Below are 21419 nucleotides of genomic sequence, written 5' to 3'. Positions count from 1 at the left end.
GGGGGGATTCTCTTGCTGCTTTCACAGGGGACCAGGCCTCGTGGCCCTGAAGATTGGAGAACAGATCAAGAAAACGAAACCACTCAGTCTTATCAAATGAGGAAGCATAAAAAGACCTTACTGTAGGGTAACCTGTGAACAAAGCGTATTCAGTATAACCAGCTGGGTCATTTTTAATCAGAAGGTGGACATGTTCCTGGAGAAAATTGGTACTGAGGTGCTAACATCCAGGGTCTTCTGAGTCGATACATCCCCAGGAATGTAATAGTGGGTTTTATTTTAAGGATTTTTAGTTTCTTTTTTTAATCAGCATTTTGTTGTGAGATCCTGCAAATGTATTCTAACCTCGTCCTCTCGAGAATTGGTATAAGAGCACTTCTTAACATCGTCCTTGCTTCACTCTGGCAGTGTCGATCTCCAGTTGAGCAGGGAAACCTCTTTCAGATGCAGTGTGCCATTTCCCAGTTTACTTCCTCCTCTTACCTCCTGTCTGTTTCAGTCAGTCAAAGAAATCAATCAAATCAGTGTTGGAAAAGCAAGAACTTGCAAACCGTGGAAAGCACATTCTGCAGAGCCTGAGCACTCTTCTGGAGAGGAAACTGGAGATGCCTGTACTGGACTTGGAGAAGCAGTCTCTCACCTACAACAGCATCGATAACCAGCAGAGAGCTGTGTGTTGAGGGGGAAGACTGGGAATCACTGGCTTAGATAAGAGCATCAGCCCTGCTCTGTCTCCTTATTCACTGTACATTCTTGAAGGCATTAACAGCTGCCTGCCCTTCATGTCAGGCTTTGTGCAAAACAGGTTGCACAGGGAATCTTGATGGTGGCTGTGGCACAGCTGTGTCTCGGGTGTACCCTGAGGCCTCTGTTTCTCCTTCAAGCTGAAACTCTGCAGGTGAAAGTGAGGATAGTACTGGTACGTGACAGGCCGAGACATTGGCAGATGAGAAAAATTTGTTTTCTGATAGAACTCATAGTGCCTTCCCTTCAAACACTACTCTTCTAAATCGATATTTAAAGAGAACAAAACGATAGAGCACGTGCCCCCCACCCGCCCCACCCCTTAGTTGATGTCCCCCTGCAAGAGCTTTCACTCTGCCCTTCCTAACGTGCCGGCTGGCGCGGCTGTGCCACGTGTGCGCGGCACACGGTGGCACTGCTGGGTGCTGCTCTGCAGACTGGCACACCAGCCTGAGATGAACGGCAGGAATGGACCATGGACAGGTACTTCTGTTGCTTTGTTTGTTTACATTTTATGTTAAAATATTGGTTTGAATTTAACTGTGGTAATTTATAGCCTCATGGCGAAATGAAGGAAAATGTCTTACTTATACAGAGAGCAGTATTGTATGAGTTAAATTATCCCATATTTTTAAATTTTTGTAGCTGGACTACACACAGATCTTAAGTTATGATGTTATTTTATTATTTATTATTATTTCTGTAGATCAGAAGGTTGGCTTCACCGCTAGCACAAATTGTAATCTGTTTGTGTGATGTTACCTTCTCCCTGGTCGCTGGGGGAGATGGGAGCAGAGCTGGTCTCAGCGGCTGTCAGTAGTTGCTGCCTCTTGTGATTTCCAAGGATGCTGTTATACCGGGGCAGAGAACCTGTCAAGGCTGGTCTGAGAGGGATTGATGCAGTCAGCCCCGTGGGCCCTGTGATATTCCTCATGATCGATGCTGCAATTTGCTCGTGTTGCCGGTCGCGTTGGCAGCCCCTTAGCTGGTGGGGAATGGTGATCAGGGAGCGAGTGGCTTTTGAATTGATCACAGAGTGAATAACCGTCACGAGATCCCCTGACAAGAGCATCCAAAAGGACAAGCGGAGAGGAGGGCAATTGCTCCGGGCAGCGGGTACGAGATCAGGGGTGGCCAGCAGTGGATCCGCATGGTGGATCACCCGTGCAGGACCAAAGAGGCTGCTGGAGAGGGAGCGATCAGCTCACCCTTGCCTGCAGCAGCAATACTCAGCTCTGGGTGGAGGCAGAATGCCGTGGGGAGTGAAGCTCTTTCCTGGCTTGCTTCTTGTTTCCTCTCTCTTCCCATCCCTCATTTCTCCTCCCAAATGTTCTCTGTCTCTCGGCCAGCAGCAGGAGGAGGTGGCAGGGGCAGAGATGGCTTTGCTGTCGTGGTATGAGAGGGGTTTTGGCGTGGAAGAAGCGGTGCAGATGGTTACTCAGGAGGCTGGAGGCCGGGGTGCAGGAATTTAGCAGTGGAGAGCTGTGTGCTTGTAACACATGCACACAAAGAGGAAGACCAAACTATTGCATAAAGAGAGGTTGAGAACTACCATCAAATGTCCCCCACAGCAGAGGATGCCAGGCCTTACGCCCCTGAAGAGTCTGCCGCTCAGATCTGGCAGGCTTCCTGAGCTCCACCAGGTAGGGCTGGTCACTGCCTGCGGGCAGCACCGTGTCAACGCAGTCCACAGCCCTGCGGTGCCCGCTGCCCGTGGGCAGCACTCGTGTCCTAGGGCAGGCCTCCAGCAACAGGCTCAGGCCCGTCAGAGTCTCCGTGCAGGGACTTCACTCGGCGATGGTTCAGGGGTTTTGGTAGCTGCGGTCTCTGCTTAGAGCTCCTCCACCATGTGATGAAGCTCCTCTGGGCTTGCAGAGAAGCATAGAAGCTTTGATGTGTGGGATTTTGGGACCCTTCTGGGCCATCTGTCCTGGATGTGTGCTGATTCCTCCCCGTCCTTGCCCAGGGACACGCTGGCCCATTCTGCAGCCTGGAAAAGCAGAGCTGAACCCTTCAGGTTATCTCCTGCCACACTTAGCTCTAGTCTCTTTACACACCCAGGTCATTGCACTCTTACAGTCCAGCGTCGCTCCTCCTAACTGCTGCCTACTATGCAGTGTCCCCCTGGGACTGCCACTAGGGCTGCTCCCCTTGCCTAAACATGTTAACCCCGTACCCGTGGAGATGTAATCCCAGCCTCCCCTTGCACACACATCTCGTGCCCTCGGCTGCGTGCGGGCAGGGGTGGCTCAGCAGCCCCCCGCCTTCCTGGGATGGTTGCCGTCAGTTCTGCAGGGGGTTATGTAGGCATTTTCCTTAGTGAAACCCACCCAGAACCGCACACAGACGTGACCTCCACGTTGCTGTACGGGCGCCTCCGCTGCGGTTCCTCGCACTTTCTCTCTTAGCACGGTATGGGGCTGAGAGGCATAAATCAGCCTGCTTCCTCCTGGCAGTAACACCGCATTTGCAGGACAGAAGTAAACCGTGGGTTCCCTTTTCAGCATCCCGACTACCCTGATCCGGTTCTCATGGCTGCTGACAGCTCCTGAACACTAGCCTAGATTTTCTCCCAGAGCTGAATGTTGCCTTCCCCACTGTCGTGTTAAGTAACCATTTCATCTTGGCCCTGTCCAGTAGTGTTCATCTCTCTCCTCCCTGCTCTGCGGATTCCTGATACAAACTTGATTTTTTTTGTATTGAACAGTGTACAGTGATGGAAACAAGAATGACTATCAAAGCAAACAATGCATGGAATAAAAAGCCAGTGTACTTCAATGCTTCTCAGGCTGGTCTGGTGATCTGGGAATGGTTTCTCATGTACTTTGGGATGTCATGAAGCCTTTTAATAACTAACACGATGTTAGCGAGCAGCTTGTTGTTAACCTCTCTCTGAACACAGCTGAACTGGAACTACTGGGAGCTCCAGGTAGCGGGGCAGAGGCTTGGTCGGACACACGTACCCTACCAAGCACCCCCATGTCCCTAAGCATTGGCTTTTGCTCTTGTCAAATGAGTGATTTTTGCCACGTGAGCTGGGGGATTGAATCTGCAACCATGACTTCTCATGCTGGGAACCTTGCTGTCCCTCTCAGGTCCAACCCTGCTGATGGGGAAGGTGCTAAAATGGATGAAACCTTCTAGTTATACATGAGCAAATGTGTAGGTTGAAAGGTGCTTCTCAAGGACAATCACGGCCAGCCAGGCACATCCCTCCCTCTTTTGTTCCCCTTTAGCCTTTGTGGGGAGTAGCAGCCACTGATAGACCTCAGAAGCATTTTCATATGTGCTGACAGATGAATGATGCATACAGGCAGCTCTTAGCTGCCCCCAAAACCTGAACGACGTTGCTGCAGGGTGCGCTTACTTAACATCTGAGTGACAGAGGAAGAGTCTTTTACAACTGTGCAAGCTCTCCTACAGAAGGTGCAGGGACCCCAAAAATCATTACTTTTTTCTCAACTTGGTACTTGTACTACTGCATCTAACAGCACAGAAGTGCGTGGTTCGTCATTTTAGGCCAAAAATGCTAAATAGGCATGGGTTTGGAGAGGGAGGAGGGTGTAGGGCCTGCCTAAAGCTGGGCAACGCTGCTACTAGAGCAGTGGTGAAAAACAGCCAAGGCTTTTGCTGTTGCAGCTCAACATGGCCTCGTGTGCTGTGGACTCCTCGGTGCCAAGGGATGAGGCTGGGCAGAAACCCAGCCTGCCTGGCTCGCCCAGCAGGCAGCAGCTGTCTGCTGCCGCCTCAGTCACCCCACCGAGACTAGCTGGGCTCATAATCCCAGACTGGGTGGGAGGTGCGGGAGCCCGAGGGAAGCCTGTGACTTGGGCTGGTAGGGAGAGCGCGGGGAGTGCGGTGCTTGGCCCCTCTGTTCAAGAGCTGGGAGGGACTAAGGGGTTCTGCTGTGCCTTCCTCATGGGCCGCTAATGCTCCTGATTTTTTTTTTCCCATTGCTAATACATGGGCAGTGGGCTGGCAACACCCTCCGGCACACTGGAGACACAGGCTGATTTAAAGGAAACAGGCAAATTAACTGAAGTGTTCACAAAGCCCCTGTATAGCGCTCTCCGTGTAGATACACGCACAGTTAAACATTCATTAAAAATAATAACCTTACACTTCCTCTTAGATGAGAAGAACGATTAAAAACTGCAATTGTCCATGGTGGCACAGAGCATGCAGAATGTAACCCACAGGAACAGAGACCTGCAGCTTTTGAGAGGCAGTCCCCCAGCATCTGGGGCACCTGAGCCATCACAAGCTCTTTTTGCCATTGAGTAACTGAGCATGCTTGTCTTCATCCAGCTTCAAGTGCTTCTTGCTGTATTTCTTGATGAGGGTCCCTGGTATCAATGCTACCACAGCCATCGCAAGCAGTTTCAGCAGCGTGTCCCAGGAGAAAATGGCATCCAAAGATGTGATTTGTGACAGAATGGCTCCTGTCTGCACACAGATGAAATTATATGGTGTAAGACCTGAAAGAATCAGAGCAGAAAAAAGCCTGTTAGCATCCCCCCCGTGTAAAATTAGCTCAAATACGCCCTTGCCCAAGGCCAGACATGGGGGTCTGTGTTTGTAACAGAAAGAACGGGGTGTGATTCAAAACTTTGCTGCGTTACTGATGCACACATATTTGCAAAATGCTCTCAGACCTCTAAGTATTAGGGCAGCAGGAAGGCAAACAGTTAACTGGGGCTGAGTCACAGCGATGACTCTTGCCTTCCCCAGGTCAGCATATTACCCAGGGCTCAGTGATGAGGAGGGAGGCAACGTCATGCTGCCCCCTCAGACAGTCTCCCGAGGCCTTACCGATGAGAACGGAGAAGAAGAACTGGGACACAGGGATGTTTAAAATGGGAGCTGAGAGATTCAGAAACCAGTTTGGTGTCATGGGGAACAGCCTCAGGAACAACAAGAAGAAGAATAAGCAGCTCCTGTTCTCTTCTACCTGCCAAAAGAAACATTCCAAATTATTTCTGCTCTTCAGAGAGCAGTAACATCTGAATGTCCATGATACTGAAGTGAATTTAAGTTTTCTTCTAATGTGCCACAACATAACATCAGTCCAGAACTGATGAAAAGTGGCAACTTTATGTATGTATGATAATGGTGAGCCAGCCCCTTCCACGCAAGCGGTGAAAATGGGATCTAACCTGAATCGGGAAGTCAACAGCAGAACCACCTCCAGCTGTACAACGCAGCACGGGATGGGTGGAGGCAGTTCTGGAGCACAGGGGCTGCCCAATCAATCCATTACCTTACTTCTGATTTTCCTTGGGATCTGGGATTTTCCTCTGCAAACAGGCTTGCTCCCAAGAGAGCGGTCTGCTCCTAGATTGTGTCAGAGGAGGCCCTTAACTGACCAGATGCATCCCCTGCATGTATGCATTTTTTTTACTAAGTCAACCCAAAAGGCAGCCTCCCCCCGGGGGCATTCTGGGTGTCTGCAGAACCAAGCCTGTTCTTACCTTTCTTTGCAGCAGAGCCACTTTATCGGGAAAGTAGTAGACGACGAACCGCTTCCCGAACGCGCCGGAGAGCAGGTAGCAGAAAGTCGCTCCCACAGACGTTAGGGCCGAGCACAGCACCAGCCCAGTCCACGGCCCAAAGAGCGCTCCAGCCAGAACGTTCTGCCAGGGCACAACACCGAGTGGGAGGACGGACACGGGGACGGACACACATACACACACACGCGTGTGCGTCCCCTCAGCCTGGCTGCCTTCGGCCTCGGTCGCTCTGCCTTCTCAGGGGCATCGCACACACCCGTCTCCTCCCGGCAGAGCCGTGGCTCACCCAGCAAGGCACCGACCTCGCACCTTGCCCCAGCGGGCAACGCCTGGGCCGGGACCGGGGGCAAAGGGCCCCTCTGAGGGGTTCGTACCAGCTCCCGCCCCGCATCCCGCCCGGCCCGGCCCCGCCGCCGCGCTCCCGCCGGGCGGCCGTACCAGGAGGCTGGAGCCGGGGATGGCGAAGCTCTGCTTGTAGAGGTAGGCGGCACAGAAGAGGGCCAGCGCCGCGCCCCGGTGCTGCCGCTCGTAGTCCCGCAGCGCCTCGGCCAACTCCCGTAGCTCCTCCAGGTCCGACGGGAACCGCAGCGGCCTGAGGCGGGGGAAGAACACGGGGAGACCCGGAACACCGGCCCGCCTCGCCCCCCCCTCCCACCTTCCCCTTCGCCCGCACCCACCTGCGCGCCTGCCCCGCGCTCAGCCGGGCCGACAGCAGCCAGAGGGCGGCCGTGGCGGCCGCGAAGACGAGCAGCAGCCCGCTCAGCCGCCGCCACATCCCCCGATGGGACCCGCCGCGCCCGCCGGCCCGCCCCGGCCCCGGCCCCGCCGCGGAGCGCAGCGCAGCGGGACGCGCAGGCGCGGGGCGGGGCGGTGGGCGGGGCGCGGCCGTGAGGGCGGGGAGCGGCCCCTGAGGGCCGGGCGGGATCCTCCTCTCCCGCCGGCACAAAGGCGGCTCCGTCGGGGAAGCGCGTTCCACACACACACAACGCCATCGGTTTTTTGTCGCTTTTACAGCCCCGTTTATAAATCCCTGCGGTGACAAGAGGGCTCCGCTACCCTGTTGGTCTCCACAGAAGGCGCCGAGGAGCTCAGGTGAGTCCCCGTGTGGCTGTGAAAACGTCTGCCACCTTCAGAGGTCACGTTCAGGAACAGCACAGTCGGGTTTTAGCTCCTGCTCCGACATGGGATGGGCTTGAAGGTTTTCTTGGTGTTCTCCGTCAGGACAAGGTCATATCTGCACAGCTGTGGTCTGCGTAAAAACAGTCAACGTCAGCCAAAAGTGAAAAATGGGCCTTTCTTGGGTCATCCCCCAGGCAAGTCTCCCGGCGTGCCGGGGGCTCGGCTAAAATACCTCACGTTCTCCAGGCGACCGGCGTGAGGCCCACCTCGCTTCAGGTGGGCTTACCGCCGTCAGGGACACCGTGAGCGCATTCCCATTCTGTTCTACGCTCTCTTTTGCTTTGCCTCATGACGAAACAGAACAGCAAGCAAGCTGAGGTCCTGGCCCCAGAGTTCACGGTTCCCTTTAAGCCGATCGACACTTGCATGGCCACCAAACGGGTGCTTCTTCCACCTCCCCTTGCCCACCTGCGTGTTCCCGCCGATGCCCCGGTGTCGGCATCGGGGAGCGTGCTGCCGCCCTGAGCTGGGACCAGGCATTGATCTGGCTTGGAACTAGCCCAGCCGAAAAACAGAGGACATACGTAGGCTTTCACCTGGGGCCACGCGAGCGTTAGCCCTGGCACAGGGAAGGAGAGAGGGCAGCACAGCCCTCCCTGGGACAGTGACTGATTACTTAATGGTGTTAAAAAAGTCATGAAACTGTACTCATAGCCTGTGGCAGCCCCTCCTAGGGATGAGTGGACAGCCTCTGATGAAATGTTTTGGCATTTGCATCTAATTTTTAAAAGATTAAATGTGGATCCGGGGCTGGAAGTGACTGTGGAGATGTAGGACAGGAGAAGGGGAGCATCAGTGAGGGGGAGCTGCAGAAGGACTTTGCTTATTAGACGTGTACAATATTTTCCTCGTTCCAAGACTAATGTCAGGGTAGCAGACCTTTATGAACTGCAAAGAAATGCGTTCTGCAACTCTGTCCTTCTTTTGCTGCACCCTTCTCACTCTGATGTGCAATGCTTGTTTTAACCCGAATTTAAAGCATGCGTGGCTTGATGTCCACATACTGTCCTCGCACACAAGGTCAACCTAAGAGTTCCTGTACTTGCTGAGCTCAGGCAGAGATCCCCTCCTCCAAAGGTGCCCTAAAAATCAGGGAAGTTTAAGGGTAGGACTGTAGAGCAGACAGAGGTTAACAAGGTGACAAGCTGCTGTAGGTGGAAGCAGCTGTAGAAATCTCATCAGCAAATGACTTGGTAGGTATCTCGTGATGTTATGGGCAGTAGTCAGTGCTTTGAGGTATAGTGGCCAGCAGCTCCCAGTTACTGGAATTCCAGGAGTAAATTAATCTCCCTGTTTGACTGAGCATAGAAATCGACTGGGATGTAAAATGAATATTTGGGGCTGGACTTCTGTATTTCCCTGAGAGTTGCATTTACTTTCAGCCCAGAGTTCAGGCCTGGGCAGCTTCTCTGTAGCTACTCAAAGGTCATTTTCTCTGGCAAAGGTTAAAATGTCAGATCACATCAGAGTCAGACTAATGACTTGTTTTCAGTACAATAAGACAACCTCTGTGTTCAAGTTCAGCTATGGGATTTGTGTGCATGCGCTAAAGGCAGAATTGATTCCCAAGATACATGTGCAAGAATTATTAAATGTGAAATAAAGTTTCTCCCAACTGATGAGTGACAGGACAAGAGGAAACGGCCTCAAGTTGCACCAGGGGAGGTTCAGGCTGGATATTAGGAAAAATTTCTTTACTGAGAGAGTGGTGAAGCACTGGAACAGGCTGCCCAGGGAGGTGGTGGAGTCACCCTCACTGGAGGTGTTCAAGGAACGTGTGGACGAGGCATTGTGGGACATGGTTTAGTGGGCATGGTGGGGTTGGGTTGATGGTTGGACTTGATGATCTTACAGGTTTTTTCCAACCTTAGTGATTGTGTGATAAATATAATTCTTCTGGACGAACTCAGCCAGGCCAGGCATCTGGGAGATTCATTTACTTCTGTCCAGTTTACAGTAACAGAAATGGTTTGTAAACCTCTGCTTACCTTTCTGGATTTGTGAGTGACCGGAACCTCATTTGGAGAATCCTGAGTTTGAATTTTGGGCCAATGACAGATCCTGTGGAAAATGTCAAGGAAATTCTTTCTACATTTTCCAAGTCCTGGTCGAATCCAATTAGCAAAGTGATTTGGTTGTAGCGCTGAAAGGCTGCAGCTTCTCTAAAGATAAAGCAGACAAGGTGTCCGAGAGTCACCAAGGGAATAGCACCGCTTTTAATATATTCAGTATAATATTAGAAACAGTGCTGGGGGAGGAGGACTGAACTTCTGATGAGTTTCTGATTCACAGCAAAGGGGTATGGATTCAGGTCTCCAGGTGTGAACCTGCTCAGCCACTTTTGCACTCAGTTATTTAGGGTGGGAATGGGGACACGGAGGTCTGATGCTGTTTGCTCTGGTCCCAAAGCAGAATCCTCACTGTGATTCTACTTTGAACCTGAGAGGACTAGACCCAAATGATGTTCATACATGGCTGGCTGTGCAGACCTGAGGACCGAGTCATCCAGGACTTTACAGAATAGGTTGTAACAATGCTCTGTGGCTGAGGTAGCTCTGCAAATGGAAGACTATACCTTGGGGGTGTTAGTGCTCCTAATTAATTTCTGATAGTTCTCTTCTGCCAAATGCACAGAAGCATCTGTGAAACAATGCAGTGTTGACTGGAATTAATGGAGAGTAATCCAGCTTCTCAGGATAGGAAAATAGCACAGGCTTAAAGACGTGAAGCCTCGCAGGGCTGGGGTTTGACCTTGGTCCTTTTTGACAGAACAGCCAGTTCCACTTGGAGATATGCATGAAAACGGCACCGCTCTTGGGGCGAAAGCAGCAGAGCTGCTCGCAAGAACGCTGTGGCCACACAACACATTCTTTATGTAGCTGGTTGTACGGTCATAGCTTCAGGTTTCCCTTATGAAGGCAAAGGGTGCAGCTGTGACTGGAAGCCTATCCTGGTTGCAACACTCAAAATGACTGGCCTTGTTTAGAAGTTTTAGGAGGCTTGACGAATAGGACAAGATTTAACCTGTCAAAGGTGTTTACAACGTGTGTGTGTGTAAGGCTGCTGCCTGGTGGGCTGTCACAGGCTCGGCAGAGCGGGCTGCTCCTGCTGTGCAGCCCCAGGGAGCTATGTGGATTGCTCCAGTGCAGGCAGATACAGGTGAGAGAATACCCTGTTAGAGGCACTTGGGAAAACCAGTTGAGCAGGACTTGTTTGGCTGAAGTGTGTTTAGATCAATCAGGAATTTGCATGTTCACATAAACACCAGTCATTAATTTGCCTCTCCAAGTGGAATTAATTGATTTGGATGTTAGATATTCAGGCCCAGGTTCAACTCAACTGTCTTGGGCACCCGGAGCTGGAACAGAACACTCCCTGGAAGGGGAAGGAAAGAGGGGGAGAGGTGTTCTTCCTCCTGCTTTAGTGGAAGCCTAGGCCAGTTGTGCCGCTGGCCGGGATTGCCCACTTCAGTCCTTAAGGTGACAGAGAAGGGTCCAAAACCAAAGGGCTGGGCTGTCAGCTGGTGCATGCTGGGGGAGTGTGGGAAAATCGCATAGGGCCAGGCAAGCCCTAAGGCACGTACACTATCAAGTATCTGCAGAGAAATTAGAGGAGGATATCTTGCCTCCTCCCAGGTGCAGTTGTACCAAGTGATTTGCTAACATTTACAGATCATCAGATTGGTAAAACTTACGGATTAACTTTAGATTCTGCCTTTTTCCCAGTTTCATCAGCTAGTACAATGCTGAAGGTGCCTCTTCTGGTGTCTTTGTTCCATGTCATAATATCCACAAAGTAGTGATAAACTGAGGTGAGAGAGAGAGGGTGGTTAGACTCTGCACACTCTGCTTTCCAGCCCGGCGGTCTGGGAGCTGAGCTGCAGGTAGAGTACATCTTTCTTCCATTTGCTCATCTGACACAACCCGTTCACTTCATCTCTAAAATCTTTCTCCTTCTTTTGCAGAGATTTCTACCAGAAATACTAAGAGATGTCTGGGAAAGCACTACAGGGAGGGCTCACAAGTGGCATGCAAGACGGCCTCTCTGTATGGCTTTCGGCACGCTGCCTTTCGCTCCCTGCCTTCCCTGTTCATTTTCAGATAGCCTTTTCTTTCTCCTGCCCGCCTCTGAAGCCCTTCATTTCTGTTCTCAGTATCTTTCATTTGTCTTCTTTGTCTCAGCGCAGAATCGTCTGCTCTTTACTCTGATCTGTAACTCACTGAATTAACTCGCTGACCAGCACTGGAGCTCAGGCCATAATCCCTGCCGATGACTTGGTATGTTGGGGATCACGAGGGTGAAACCTTTTTTCACTGATTCCCCTTTGCCTGGGCCCTTTCCCTGTGCCTTTCACTTTTGTCCAGGGTAGCTTTTTTACTTGTTCAGCTTGGAGCACATCTTTGACTCTCCTTGTTCCCACACACCTCTTACTTGCACACAAGAGTGGTGTGTTGTTTTGAAACATGGTTTAGGAACTACCCTTTTCTGTTACATTTGCATGTTCTCAACAAATGTCCTAGCACTGTAAGCAAGATGAGTCTGTTCTTGCACATCCCTAGTGAGCAGTTGACTTTCACAGCACCAGGCAGGTTTGCAGATAAGGAATGTAATGGCAAGACTGCAGATGGACACAATTCTACCCAGCAGCCACTGGCTTTGTTTCTAAAATGCTAGCTATGATGCCAATATAGCAACTAACCATCTCTGCTTGGCTATTGCTGAAGGAGGCAATACACAAAGGAAAATCATCTCAGAAATCACTTACTACAAAATGGCTCTTTGTCCGCTGTATCAAAAAACATACTTGTCACTGGATGGCTCTGTTGTGTTAAATAGCTTTTCCACTTGTGGGCATAATAACCTATAGATGACAGTTTGAAAATGAAACAGAGAGTTACTGCACAGGTATATAAGCAACTAAATTGCTGAAAATAACAAAGCAAGTATTTAAGAAAGAGTCTATTGCTTGCCAGCTGCAAGGTAGTACTGTGACACATGCCCCCGTAGTCTGTAGACTTATACCAGGACTTAACTTAACTTGGGTAACTAAAGCCAACTGCCTGTCTAAATATGCCTGGTTACTGTTCAGCACTTATTTGAAGACTGATCTTTTTCCACATCTGATATATGTGGTCAAGAAGGATTTCATCTTGCAGTGCAGAATGAAAATCATCCTTTTAGCTTTGCAAGTTCATTTCTGGAAGTGTCAGGTTTTTTAGCGTCAGCATTTCAGAAATGGCAGCCTGAAGCTGGGCTGTCACATCCAGGCTGGGACACCTCTGTGGGTCAGTTACAAAAAACCCAGAATACCCTTTGTTCACCCCTCTGCTATTCCTTTTAGAGTCAAGAGGGGTTTGTGGTGCTGAAAATTTCCTAGACTGATTCTGGTTTAGCAAGAACATGCCCCTATCCCTCAAACTCTGCAACTAACGGACTTTAATTAATTGTTTCTGTGACTTTAGTGTAAAGACCCCAAGTCTTGTTTTGGCTTTTCTAGTTCTGGATCCTTTATCATGTGGATTTCTGTTGTAGATCATAACGTGATGTGAGTGTACAAAGAGGAAGGAAATTTCTCCGGCCTCTTTTGCCTGCAGCAGAGGCTTGTACCCCTGCAGAAGTCAAGGAGAGACCATCTGAAAAACCTCAGAGAAATAACTTACATACTTTTGCAAAGCACCGTGTCGTGTTAGTCCTTTAGCAAAACATTTGTCACACGCCAAGTTACAGCAGCTCTGTCAGACACGTGTATTCAGGATGTATTTGCATTCCCTGGATCCTTACCTAGGATGGGGCATGGCATAGGCCAAAAAGTTTTGCAGCTGGTACATTTGCCATTCCTGTAATTCCTGTACGAGTCGCACGGGTATGCAGTAATATTGCAGCTCTGTTTCAGGGATGACATGAACAGGAAAACAGACCTCTGGTGGTCACATTTGAAATACTGCAATCCTTCATCATGCATAGGGAAGAAATATTTTGTTAGCGATCCTCATGCTTCAGGAAAAAAGTATTAATGCCCTAGCAAAAAAGGACACACCAGTGGACAGTCACTGACCAGTCTGAACACAACAGATTGCGCTGGGGAGCACTGGGCTGTGGCAGAACCCTAAGCGGGCACTAGCCTCTCCCTTTGAGTGCACTCAGCTCTGCCTAGGTCTACTTTACTTTTCTTTTTGTCTTTTTTGGTTTTAAAAACATATTTGTTTGTATTGTTACTGCGGTTACGGATCCTACTCCATCTCAGGTGTTCTCTTGTCTCTGAGCTCAGGCCTGACAGCTGGATATTGCTTTTTTTTTTTTTTTGCACGTGGCCTCCCATTTTGGTATAAAGAACTCTTTAGAAAGACATAAGTAATAAAATGAGTGGTTGCGTGAGCACCAAAACGAGTGAAGCCTCATTTCCTATGGATTTTTGTTTCAGGCTGGTTTCCTATGTAGATTCTCTTGGGTCTGATAAGGGTTGAGTTCACATTACTGCCTTTTCTTCTGTGAGGTATCTTCTTCGCCCAGCTTTCATAAAACCAGTTCTGCTGCTAGGCTGGAAAGGAAAAAAGCTTTCTTGCATTCAAGACTAGAGCTCTACCTGCCAGACTGCACTGTCTGTCACTGCCAAGAAAGGTGCATTGGATGCAGTATAACTGCCTACCCCACATTCATCTTGAACCTGTTTTCTGAGCAGGTTCTTGCCATTGCTAGTCCTTGGGGTTTTGTGTGTGTTCTAAGTAATTAAAAAAAAAAAATACCCCACAGGTTTTCTAAACGTAATCACAAAACGAAGGCGCAAATCTACCTGATGACTTTTTGCACGGAAAATTAATCCCATTTGCTCGCCCCCAAGGGATCACCCCTGACTCATATGTCTGCCTGGTGCACATCGGCTAAAATCCTGTTACGTCAGTGTGCCACATCTGTGCTGGGAAGAGATTGCTGTTATGGCTTTCCCAGAATATGGTTTTCATGTATTTTCTAAGCAGTGATGATGTTTCTCTGGCCTTCTCGTCTTTTCTGATTGGAAACATTTTGTCAGTGTTTGTGCAATTCGAAGCAGAGTTAATTACCAGAAAATATTGTCAGTGGACAGCCAGGCTGGTCGGTCCCACCATTGGGGTAGAAGTCTATGTGGCCTAGTGCTTCTGTGTAACCTAGTCCTGACAAAAGAAAATATCAGGGGTGTGGGGAGGGCATATTAAATCGTAAAATGCAGAAGAAGGAAACATAAGAAACTAACTGGAAAAAATAATAGTTATTTATCTCTAAGATGCCTGCCTGTGCAGGCATATTAATGCCATTCATCTATTTAGGCAGCAGGCCAAACAGTTGTGACCCAGCTGTGTCATTTTAGCAATGGTATCAAATACCTAAAATAAGTCTGTGCGTGTGACAGTAAAAAAATTTGGCTTTTTGCATCACTGCGCGCGGGAGAGGAAAAGGGACGCGAAACACTGGGTATTGCTGTGCTGTGGCAGTTCAGGTTCTTGGAGGGACTGGGAGAAGATGAGAGGTAGCAATGAGGTGGGAAAGCCAAAGGCTGGAGGTAGGATGTCAGTGGGAGCAGAGCGGAGGGCTTGCATCACGCTGCTGGCCTGGCTGGGGCGTGTGAAAACGTGCTGTGCACCGGCTGGGAAAGGAGAGGGCTGAGGGAGGTTCCCGCTTCGCCCTAGAGGGAGGTTTAGCCCATAGGAGGTGGGATGAAGACTGGAAGCATCATGCAGGGAGCCACAGGGTTGGGGATAGCCAACCTGTGTGTAAGGCATTGAGCTGTGTGACTAGCTTTTGAGATGCTGTGTGCTTGGCGGCAGCCTGACCCCGCAGTGCAGCGTTGGCGTGGAGCTGCTCTGGCAGGACTGTGTGCTGCGGTAGCAACAGGGCACTCCTACACCAGTGCCGAAGCCCTTGTACTTCATGGGCCAGGAGGCTGTAATTGCTATAAAACAGCAGCATGTTTTGAAATGCAAATAAACCAGCAGTTCCCGAGGGAGGGCTGAGCACAGCGTGGGCAACACAGGACCACAGAGCCCTTCATAGCACCAGCAAAGGAGACTGCTGTCCTCCTGGGCCAAAGGAGCAAGGATCCCCCAGCACTGCTGCCTACCAGAGCCCCCACTTCCCTGTGCTTCTCATCAGTCTCTAGGTTTCCCCTTAAAGGTAAAGAGGAGAAATGTCACATACCGTCGGTGTCCGAATGAATGACATCAACAAACTGTGCGTCTGTAGGATCCAGCCTCTCACTAGGCGGCTTTCCTCTGTACAAGGGGCCTGCTGGGTCAAGGCCTGCAACACAAAACCGCGCGCACAGCTTCACTTCAGTACCGTGCAGCTCACTCCGCTCACGGTGAGCAGCTATCCTCAAAGCCAAAGGACTGACGGGAAGAAGGGCTTACCTGTGATTCTTCCAAGTGTACCGTCAAACATCTGTCCCACAAAGCCAGAGATGTGTGCTCCCAGGCTCACTCCTATCATGTGCAAGGAGTCAAGTGATGCTCCATCAACCTGAGATTTAGAAGTACTCGTGGTCACAGATTTTAGGGATAAAAAAATATCAGGAGGAGTAATGTAAATGCATCTCCCTACTTTTCCCACATTTTCCCTTGGTGTGTTCCACTCTGTGTAAATATTCCCCCTTTGATAGTCCCACAGTACAACTAGCACTTGTGTTGAAGGCCCATATCTGAGAGAGCTGCGATGAGAACAGTTCAGGCAATGGTTTTATTTTCATGGGCCCCATGAGTACAACTCCAGTTGCTCACATGGGTTCCTGCAAGGCATTAGCCAACACAACGATCCTAATGATCCAGTGTCATCACTGACTGTGCCTGTGCAACAGCTTAGAGGAGCTGCGAGCTGTAGCTGATCCCCATAAGCTGACTTTTGGGCATCCAGAAAGTGGAAATAGAGTTTTTATGTATGGGAGAACACATCTGTAGAGTTCTGTATCCAGAAATGTAGAGACTTAGAGTGTAAACTGAATATTGCAACAAAATACCATGGTACCAAGTCCAAGGGTAGAATTTGGCACTGCAGTATAGCTGCACTTCCAAAAATGAATGTATGCCTTTCTAGGAGTTTCTTTTCCCAGACATCCTGCTGTGTTTAAACAGTTCCTTTGTGCCCTTTACATACTGTGCGTTAATGACTATATCATATTGTGAACATTCAACTTACCAACATTTCATCAATAAGTTTCTTCAGAATCTCAGCAACTTTCTTGCAGTTTCTGGAAGCATTACTGTAGATGAGAGTTGTTGCCCCCTGGTTCCAGTCCACAAGGATGACGTTCATGTCTTCTACAGAAAGCAGGAGATGTACCAAGTCAGGGATCCAGACCGGGGTGGAGCCTGTAAGTCGGTATCCGTGGATGATGAAGGTGGTTTTCTTGGTCACATCTAGATACCTGGAGGCTGTTGAATCAAGCTCCTCAGCACAGTTTGGGTTCTGTCTGGTGTAGAGCAGCAGCTTCACTTTCAGGTCTGTCCCTATCAAAGCGTTGCCAATGCTGAGAGCTGTGAATGCAGGGCATGTCTCCCCGGGATCTGAAAAGAGTGCAGTGTGGCAATCCTGAGGTTAGCACCAATGCGTTTGCTTTGACCTTTTCTACCTGCCAGCCCTGCACAGACACAGGTACAGATGTTATGAGCTGTCTGAGCCGGGGCTACTCCTTTTCTCTCCATCATGCTCCTGACTGGAGTTACCTTGAAACTTAGGTTTTCTTGCCATGTTGGAACAAAGACAGTAAGCGTGCCTTGTCGGAGCAGCATTCCCTGAAACAGCACAGCCCTGCTTCCACTAGCAGCTGGGAGATGGCATGGACTCTTTCCAAAAATCCCTCTCCTGTGAGGAAGGTATTGGAGACTGATAACTAGGATGGGTGCTGTATTGGTTTGAGAGCACACCCAGCTGCTCTGGACAGGTTCTAGGGTAAAGAGATATCCTCATGGTTGGTTTGTAACTTCAGTCTGGAGCTGACAAGCTGCAGAGGATCTTGCTGTTGTGAGGGACAGCTCAATGCTTCATTTGTATTTGCAGATGCAGCCTGCTATTTCAGACTGCAAAATGGGACACCCTTTGACTGCATGAGATATGTTACTGATATTGCTTTATACACAGCTGTACAGTAACTGAATTTTATGTAAGTGCTGCTTTATGGGATGGTCTCTGCCATTTGAAAGCCTGTCTTTGTTCCTTGCTTTTCCAGAAGAACACCAGCTGAGCCTTCAGAGTCCAATACAATCTCCAACAGGGCACTGGCAGGGAATGGAATAACTCTCTCCAGACAGACGCTGCTTATGAAGGCCCTCCCAGGTTTTGTAGCCTCTTGCTGGCTCACAATCCTTTTTCCCAAATCCCCCTAATCTTATCAAAGAACCTTGTGGGAGAGTGTCTCTTTCACATATACACCCTGGGCTGCAATAATTGTTCAGGCTGCAGTTGCTAGAGAAATCTTCCTGATCTTTGTTGCTTAAAGGGCTGTGCAGTAGGTAGAAGGGTTTAGAAAACCTGCAGCTGTAAGCTAATTATGCTTTAGCAAATCTCCAATACTCCGTGCATTTTAATTTCTAAATGATGAAACTCTCACAGTTTCTATGAGCAACTTTCCCTTTTCTCCTCCTATGGAAATCAGGAGCATGAGCGTGATGGAAATGCTGTGTGCCCAGCACATAAAATAATCTGCTCAGTTGCCATAGTTCTGCTAATTACTTTGTAGAAGCCCCAGGAGCTCCAGAAATAAAAGTTAATAGGCTAAAAGGATGTTGCAATTAAGTCCAACTGGATATTTTAAATTGCTACCATAAATTCAGAAATAAATTTTAACATTTGAAATCCATGGAGTCCTTCCTGTATAAAGCCTATGGTAAAATACGAAGAGCGGGACAGGAGCGGTGGAAAATGAGCCCTCAGCCAGGCCCAGTGAACATCGGTCGAAATCGGTGGCCTTTGAATTGAGGGTGTTCTGCCTCTGTAATGCCTCAGTCGGGGCTCCCAGGGGCAGCGTGACTCTGGGCCCCGCTTGCAAGAGTAAGGGTGACCTGGGTGGCTGCCTCCTGACCAGCTTGCTCTCACCTCGTTCTTACAGTGCCAGGGTGCTCCAGAGAAACAGCAGCAAGAGTTCTCCTATGACACTGCTCGTGTGGAGATCTCAAAGTGACTAGCAGGGAAAAGTTACCATTTTTTGCTGATATACACCAGCATAGACAGTGATACTCAAGGACTGTCCTCTAGGTGCTACTGCAACATAAAAAAATACAATTATGTTTAATTTTTACTAATAACTAGAAATTGGTTTAGTTATCGTATAGTATTGTTACATAGTATTGTTAATCGTCTTTACCGCCACTGAAGCTGTAGTAATACAGACAGAAATGCCAGGCAAGAATTACTTCTATATGGTGCAAGATTGCACTGATTGCTTAATTTGTTTCTATTTCTCCTGCATTGTGCTGAGACTTGCCCAGAGGAGCACTGTGTTTGTCACCAGAACAGCCCAAACCTTCTGGTAAAGAAGAGCTTTTAAGGAGCTGGTGGGCATTTGCTAATACCTAACACAGGAATTGTTTAAAATGCCTTGTTATACATGCACCAAGGCTGTTAGATTTGTTCTGTTTTGAATAACAAAATCAGATCAGTGCTAATAGTGGGGAAAAACCTGCCAGCTTCTCTTCTGGCAGGCTGGTGCGTATCCCCAGACTCATCCACCATGTGTTACAGAAGCTGACACGAGGACAGCCAGTTATCCTGGCTTTGCTCTTCATTCTGATAAGCACAGTGAATCCTACCCAAATGGCTGGAATTGTCTTTGAAACTCCAACAAGATTTCTCTGATGGGGCAAGAGGCTTATTGAGATTAACTCTGCAAGCAAGTAAGTGAGGTGGAAACTCACAGCCTGGCACTGTACTTAACCCGTGCCCAACAGACCACTTCCCTCCAGGAAAGGTGAATAGATGTGGCAATTAACCCGCTGTCCCATTAACCTGCTCCCAGCCCTGTCTTGGCATTAGCTTGCTGAACAGCCTCAGGCAATTCACTTTTCTCCTTCTGCTCAGTTTTCTGATATGTAAAACAGGACAGGACGGCAAACAGCAGTTTCCTGGGCAAGGTGCTCTGACATCTCAGCACCTGTAGCAGGGGGCATACCAATCTGTTAAACCGATGTTCCTACGTGGGAGCTGGACATCTTTTGTCTCGAGCTTGAGATCAGCCCCTGAGGCACTACTGCAGCAGGAGGGGCACCTTCAGAATAACTTGGTTCTCAAGTTACGTATGTATATAGATATATATTCTGAAGTTATATACTCCCAGGTGGGAGTATTGTGGTCATGAGAACCATCGCAGGCAGACTCTGTGGTATTTACTGCAGTCAGTGCTACTTAAGGCCTTCATTCCCCTGGTCTCTCTCATTCCTTTCTTGGAGATGGTGTTTGGAAGCTTTTTCTTCCTTCTGTCCTGGATGTTCATCCTATAGACAGGCGGCGTTTGCAATAGTCGCATTTTGGGGCTGTGATCTTGAGGCTGTCTGCATGAAGAGCATAGCAGCTGAGTTTTTTAACTCCACCAGTCTGTCCTCTTCCAAAGTGAAGTTCCAACAGATTTTCACTTCAGTGGGTCAGTGGTCACTTGGTCAGATTTGTAGGTGTCCTAGCTGTGGTCCTCAGGAGACTGTATTGCCACACAGAGCCTGCGAAGGGGGCTGCTCACCCCGTCAACGCCTTGCGTGGACCTCAGATAAATGTGTTGCTGTTTCTGCGTCTGTTTGCAGTTTCACTGACACTCAAAACACCATCACCTTGCTTGGGCTTTTTACAGTGTGTTTCAACAGGCCGGTCTTACGCATCAATAACGAAGTCTTCGGCTTTAAGCACACTTCCCTTCCACAGGGCAAATCTCGGTAGCATTATCGAAGTATTCTATCACTTTTCCACAGAGAGAGTGTGCCCTCTACCTCTGAAAATGGTCTTCAGTATTTCACTGGGTTTCCTTGGTGCCTTTTCACACAATTTTCTTTTTCCACTTATTACTACTAAATTTTCCTACAGCATATTTAACAAACTAAGCAAACCTGATGAAATACAAGTTAGTATTTATAAGAATACGTTTTTGGGGTTTTTTTAATCCTGTTTGTTTTCCCTACAAAGCAGAGAGCTATAACTTGACTTGCTCCCATGTGTATGCTAACACAAGGCAGTACATTTGTTTATTGTCACACAGGTTAATTCTCGATAGGGTTGTGAGGATATCAAATGAAGTTCATTGTTCATAAATGGTAATTCATCCTTCGCGTCTGTCACATAAGACACTACTGAAAAGAAATCATTCTTCGCTGACGATTTCAAATGACATTTTCAGTGTCAATGGATAATACTTATACAAGAGAAATGTTTGCGAAGTGAGGAAAAGATAATAAAAAATAACTTCTGGTTTTACATTTGGAACTCTTAGAGCTGACTACATTCATGTAACCAGTATAATTTGCTTTGCCAAGATAAATAATGCTAGTGAAAACCCTACGCAGTAACTATATTGCAGAGGGTAGATATATTCATGTTTCTGCAAAGCATAGAAAGCGTGTTATATTTGACAAAAAACATTCAGAACGCATGTTTGACTTCTTACCTGTTTTCACCCCATACAAAAGGTAGATGAAGACGACACACAGCCTCAGCATATGGACTTCTGCATGGAACTTCTACAGGTAAAAGATTTTAAGGATCCCACAATTTCTTTGGCATGTGTCTGCTCCCTCTGACAGTAGTTTGCTCTCCTTTTCTGCCAGTAACAGTAGGTGTGGTGAAAGGAGGAAGTTACCAGCCAAGAAATGAAGACCAGTCTTCAGTTATACAATTAAAGCTGCTTCTTAAAAAGGTGGGGCACCTTCTATTCCACCAGGTTTCCTTATTTTAAATATAGTTTGCCCTGGGGAATGACTAATCAAAGACACAAATGGTTTGGTATCATGCTGTAAGCAGCAATTTGCCTACACGTGTTGAAACTAA

At 48.6% G+C, this 21419-nt stretch overlaps 2 protein-coding genes across 2 annotated transcripts; both read right to left on the bottom strand.

The window, feature by feature from the left end:
* Positions 1 to 4786: 4786 nt before the first annotated feature.
* On the bottom strand, positions 4787 to 7029 carry TMEM41A (transmembrane protein 41A). Its single transcript, XM_059822828.1, has 5 exons — positions 6932 to 7029; positions 6693 to 6846; positions 6216 to 6377; positions 5557 to 5695; positions 4787 to 5222 (listed from the first exon to the last, which is right to left on the bottom strand). Exons 1-5 carry the CDS (start codon positions 7027 to 7029, stop codon positions 5002 to 5004), a joined length of 774 nt encoding a protein of 257 aa, XP_059678811.1. The 3' UTR covers positions 4787 to 5001.
* A 389-nt stretch (positions 7030 to 7418) lies between these two features.
* On the bottom strand, positions 7419 to 21091 carry LIPH (lipase H). The gene is made up of 10 exons (XM_059822790.1): positions 21040 to 21091; positions 16596 to 16963; positions 15815 to 15923; positions 15603 to 15704; positions 14492 to 14581; positions 13215 to 13382; positions 12199 to 12294; positions 11128 to 11239; positions 9422 to 9595; positions 7419 to 7503 (listed from the first exon to the last, which is right to left on the bottom strand). The coding sequence occupies exons 1-10, from the start codon at positions 21089 to 21091 to the stop codon at positions 7419 to 7421; spliced, it is 1356 nt and encodes a 451-aa protein (XP_059678773.1).
* Positions 21092 to 21419: the final 328 nt, after the last annotated feature.

Source organism: Gavia stellata, chromosome 11 (genome assembly GCF_030936135.1).
Source record: "Gavia stellata isolate bGavSte3 chromosome 11, bGavSte3.hap2, whole genome shotgun sequence".
In the NCBI taxonomy this organism is placed as follows: Eukaryota; Metazoa; Chordata; class Aves; order Gaviiformes; family Gaviidae; genus Gavia; species Gavia stellata.
The sequence above is the reverse complement of the archived record's forward strand: the minus strand, read 5'-3'. Positions and strand labels throughout refer to the sequence as shown.

What these genes read in the sequence shown, in the direction of transcription:
- TMEM41A (XM_059822828.1), bottom strand. Translation starts at nt 7,029, where the DNA reads ATGTGGCGGCGGCTGAGCGGGCTGCTGCTCGTCTTCGCGGCCGCCACG. An exon ending in TCCCCGGCTCCAGCCTCCTG is followed by an intron (nt 6,378 to 6,692) that starts GTACGGCCGCCC and finishes GTGCCCTGGCAG; the next exon opens with AACGTTCTGGCTGGAGCGCT. An exon ending in TGGCTCTGCTGCAAAGAAAG is followed by an intron (nt 5,696 to 6,215) that starts GTAAGAACAGGC and finishes TTCTTTTGGCAG; the next exon opens with GTAGAAGAGAACAGGAGCTG.
- LIPH (XM_059822790.1), bottom strand. Translation starts at nt 21,091, where the DNA reads ATGCTGAGGCTGTGTGTCGTCTTCATCTACCTTTTGTATGGGGTGAAA. An exon ending in CATTCATTCGGACACCGACG is followed by an intron (nt 14,582 to 15,602) that starts GTATGTGACATT and finishes TTCTTTTGTCAG; the next exon opens with GACTAGGTTACACAGAAGCA. An exon ending in GGACAAAGAGCCATTTTGTA is followed by an intron (nt 11,240 to 12,198) that starts GTAAGTGATTTC and finishes CTCTCACCTCAG; the next exon opens with TTTATCACTACTTTGTGGAT.